Below are 4,789 nucleotides of genomic sequence, written 5' to 3'. Positions count from 1 at the left end.
CTCTCTCTCTCTCTCTCTCTCTCTATCTCTCTCTGTCTCTCACTCTCTGTCTCTCACTCTCTGTCTCTCACTCTCTGTCTCTCACTCTCTCACTCTATAATCTCTCTCTCTCTCTCTTTCTGTTTTTCTCTCCCCCACCCCTCTAGAATTACAAAGTTCTTTCTGCTTAGTACAGTCCGTGCCGGCTATAAGCACGCCGGCCTTAAGCACGTTTCGGACTCAAGCACGCTAAACGGCTCTTACCAAATTTTTGCTATATAAATTACACGCCTATAAGCATGGTAACTTCGGCTTCAAGCACGCTTCATTTACAAGGCAGTCAATATTTTCATGATGACCCATCGAAGTTTGAACTCAGTTTACACCGCAGCAGTGGAGTGTGTCAAGAGAAACACAAAGAACACAAGTGATGGGGACACACACTCGCACGGGTGGAGAGGAAGGCAGAGAGATGCACACAGCCATTCGCGCGGACATAGGATCTAGCCTAGGCCTAGGGCAAAGCTACACACGATCAAAAAAAAAAAAGAGAGTCGGGGAGATGAGAAAGGGAGGCTGGCTGCGATTTCACCTTTGACCCTCGCTACCCATTAATCCTGATTGTGTATCACACGCGAGGTGGGATGAAGGCGGTGGTATGAGTGGCACAGCGGGCAGTGGTACGCACAGGCATGGTGTTACAGTAGGCCTAGTGTGCTGTATCGTGACTGGCCGTCTAAATTAAGTTTTCATTTCCTATTCGACCATAAAACAAAAACAAACAAGCGAACAAAAACTACCATGTCGGGTGTCTAAATAACAGTGCACACTTTTGTGGGACTGCTATAGGCCTACTTACAAACTAATGGAAATAGCACGAGGAATTTTCTACATGAAAAACTCTGGATTATGTCTACTTCGCACTTAAGCATGCTTCGGCTTTAAGCACGCTTAAGCTTTCTCCCGTTGACCGTGCTTAAAGCCGGCATGGACTTTACCTAGTTTTGAGAAATTTGATGTTCTAAGTTTTGAGTTTCACAACTTCAATCTCTTTTTTACTGCAATTCTTTTGAATATCTGGATGACCCCTCCGAATAACCTCATGGTTTCGATAGAGCTGGTACAACATTTGGTTTCTGACTTCATGATCTTAGTTACTCAAAACAGCCGAAAATGTCAGATAGAACTTTTTAATTCTAAGGTAGAAAGTTTCCTTCATTTACAGATAGTTGGAAACATTTACAGTGATTAACTATCTTTCACAATGGTTTGCAACCTTTGTTGTATCGGATGTGTCCGCTTGCCCAGTTGTCGACCTCTGTTTTTGTCTGTCCAAATAGGGCTGAAACAGTGCGTAGGCTTACACTCGTTTACCATTGTTTACCTACTTTTTCAATCGTTTATAACCTTTTGCTATTATTTACAATCTTTTACGATCAATTCCAGTCTTTATAATCATTTGCAATTGTTAACAGTTTACAGTATTTGCTATCATTTACAATTGTTAACAATCTATGATCAGTCACAATAAATCAATCACAAATATCAACAATATTTTACAAACATTTACAATCATTTGAAATTATTTATGAACATTGATAATCGTGTACCATCTTTCACAAACAATTACAATTTTTTAAAATCATTAACAATTGTGCTCCATTATTTTTCCATCTGTCCAGGCATTGACCTTCGCTCTGTGCGTCCACCTGAAGGTCAGCAAGACACCCGGTTTGACCTCTCCCTGCCGCGACCCGACCGACCTCCCGGCATCCCTGCCTACAGCCCCTGGGGACTTCCTCCCATCCCCCCCAGCTTCCACACCACTGCCCCCTCCGGCTACCCCACCTCCCACATGTATCCTCCTCCTCCTCATCCCCATCACTCTCTCCCTCATCCTCATCCTCATCCTCATCCTCCTCCTCATGTTGAGCAGCGGAAGGATCCACCCGACGTCCCTGTACCGATGAGTCATTACCGGCCGATGAACCAAGAGCAGCCTGCTACTGCCTCGCCTCCCAGCCCCGAGGATATCGTCGAGGATATTCGGGAAGAAGAACCACTTGCGCAGCTGCCGCCACAACCACAACCACCGCCGCCACCCACTTTTGAGAGGTTGTCGAACCCACTTCTTTACCTCCGTGCCCCCTCCTCCTCCATCTCGACACAGGAACAGACGTCAGGTGGGCCCTCCGGGCCATCCCACCCTGGTCCCCACCTCAGTTTGTCAAATGAACCATCGCAACCACAACCGCAGTCAGAACCACCATTAACAAATTTTCCTACCTCGAACTCCTCCTCTTCCGAACCGATGGTTGCTACTATGAATTTTTCAGACGAACTGCCTCCTCCCCCTCCTCACGTCGAGACGGCCTCAGGTGTACAGAGAAGCCTATTCTGGGAGCCGCTGAAAGTTGAGGAACCAGAAAACCGCAGCGAAGCCGTTCCTGGCGCAGGTGATGAAGATGATGGTGGTAGAAGTAGTCTTTCCGGCAATGAGAGTGTCGGTGCTGCAGATGATGATGATGATGATGATGATGATGACTACATCGCCGAACCTGAGGAAGAGGAAATAGTTCCCGAAAGAGAAATGGTCGCTGTTGCTCCTCCCATGACGAGAAGCAGCCAAAAATTAGTGATTAAGGTCCCGGAAAAGAAAAAAGTGGGGCGCAAACGGAAAAGGAGACTGGCAGAAGAAGAGAAATATTCTTGTTACGTGTGTGAGTTAAAGTTTCAGAACTCCAACAAGTATCTGAGGCACGTGAAAAAACACACCAGCGAGTGGCCGTTCAAGTGTACGATGTGTAACCGTGGGTTTGTCACCGAGGATGCTCTCAACAAGCACGCTGGCACACACTTGGATCAGGCCCCCCATCAATGTGTGACATGTGGTGCTGGTTTTTCAGAACTTATCCAACTCACGCTACATGGTTGGATTCACAAAATGGCGGGATCTGTACAAAAGAAAGGTGGGCCTAAGGAGGAGAAACGAAGGAGGGTGGTAGTGAAGGAGGAACGAAAAGCTGTGGCGGATAGACGGAAGACTAAGGTGAAGAAGCAAAGAACAGTGGTGGAAAAAAGACGGGCAGTGGTGGACAGACGGAAGATGAAGGTCGCTGACAAACGGAAGACGTTGGAGAAACGGAGGACTGCGGTTTTGGACAAGCGAAAAACGGTTTCAGAGAGGCAGAGGAAAAGAAAAGCTACCACTCCGAGGAAAATTGTTGTAGAGGTAAAGAAAGAGAAGAGGGTGAAGGCCAAACCGGAGTCGTGTCCAGTGTGTGGGGAGACCTTTATCAAGGAGGCGGCCTTGAGAGGTCATCTGTCTGAACATGTGTTTTACGATATTCAGAAGGAGGAGATTTTGATCCGACGAAATCACGGGGCGGAACAGGAGAGAGATATCTCGGATGGGGCTCTGCCCTTTACCAGCAGTAGTATCATTAACTCTTACGACTTCACCTTCACCTGCAGTCTCTGCAACATCAAGTTCACGCACAAGAAGGAGCTGTTCGCTCACCGGCACGCTGTACACGAAAGGGTTAAGTGTGAGTACGACAGCAAAGCTCTGGTGCTCAAGCCCAGACCAGCTGTTCGCACGCCTCGAAGGTACAAGCCGGCCGTGTGTGAGATCTGTGGAGCAGTGTTTAAGCGAGGTGACCGCATGAAACATCACCTCATACTACACACCAACAAGGATATGTACCAATGCGACATCTGCCACCTAAATCTGGCCAACCCTTTCGCGCTGAAGAAACATAAACTTCTCCACGTGAAGAGTGAGTTCGGCACGGCTCCTAGCCAGGACAAGAATTTTGTCTGCGAGGTTTGTGGGAAACTGATGAAGTCGAAGCGGCGACTCAAGCTCCACATGACGGTACACACGGGGGAAAAAATCTTCAACTGCAACGTGTGCCAGATGGAGTTCTCCAGCCTGGCGCGTCTGACCAATCACAAGAAGGAGCATCAGTCGAACAAACAGTTCATCTGCGATGTGTGTGGATCAGCGTACGGCCGCTCGCAGGATCTCAAGACTCACTACTACAGGGTGCATGTGAAAAAGAAGGCGGAGGAAGCCGAAGCGCTGTTGCTGGGCGCGCAAGGGTTGGCGCCCCCCAAGCGCAAGAAAGAGGCCAAAACTTTTCCCTGCGAGACGTGCAGCAAGATCTTCCGCACCAAAGAGCTTCTCAACTACCACGCCAGTGTCCACACGGGCGAAAAACCCTATTCGTGTAAGATCTGCAATAAGAGTTTTCGCTACCCAACTTCGCTCGCCTCACACAAGAAGATTCACACGGGGGAAAAGCCGTTTGAGTGTGATGTGTGTCATCAGAGATTCTTACGAAAGGACTATCTTCAGGGTCACTACCGTATACACACGGGAGAAAAACCGTACGCATGTAAAGTTTGCGGTCAGAGGTTCCGGCAGCAGGGAGACATGCAGGCGCATCAGAAGAGACACGCCAGGCAGGGGAATTTCATTCAGTTGTGAGGGGTCCAGATAGCCAATGAGGCAACACAGTCAATTTTTTCTTCTTCTTCTTCTTCTTCTTCTTCTTCTTCTTCTTCTTCTTCTTCTTCTTCTTCTTCTTCTTCTTCTTCCTCTTCTTCTTCTTCTTCTTCTTCTTCTTCTTCTTCTTCTTCTTCTTCTTCTTCTTCTTCTTCTTCTTCTTCTTCTTCTTCTTCTTCTTCCTCTTCCTCTTCCTCTTCCTCTTCCTCTTTCTCTTCCTCATCTTTTTCTTCTTCTTCTGCTTCTTCTTTTTCTTCTTCTTCTCCTCCTCCTCCTCCTCTTCCTCCTCCTCTTCCTCCT

The 4,789-nt window shown here is 47.6% G+C and overlaps 1 protein-coding gene across 2 annotated transcripts in view; it reads left to right on the top strand.

Moving 5' to 3' along the window:
- Positions 1-4,569, top strand: part of LOC101862999 — a 20,402-nt gene extending 15,833 nt beyond the window's left edge. For both annotated transcript variants that reach the window (XM_005091628.3, XM_005091629.3), the window contains exon 6: positions 1,662-4,569. In XM_005091628.3, the coding sequence (XP_005091685.1) occupies positions 1,662-4,471 (2,810 nt within the window). In that variant the 3' untranslated portion in view covers positions 4,472-4,569. The remainder of the gene's footprint in view (positions 1-1,661) is intronic.
- Positions 4,570-4,789: the final 220 nt, after the last annotated feature.

This window comes from Aplysia californica, unplaced genomic scaffold (assembly GCF_000002075.1).
Source record: "Aplysia californica isolate F4 #8 unplaced genomic scaffold, AplCal3.0 scaffold00033, whole genome shotgun sequence".
NCBI lineage: Eukaryota > Metazoa > Mollusca > Gastropoda > Aplysiida > Aplysiidae > Aplysia > Aplysia californica.
Note: the sequence above shows the minus strand (reverse complement) of the source record. Positions and strands in the feature narration are given on the sequence as shown.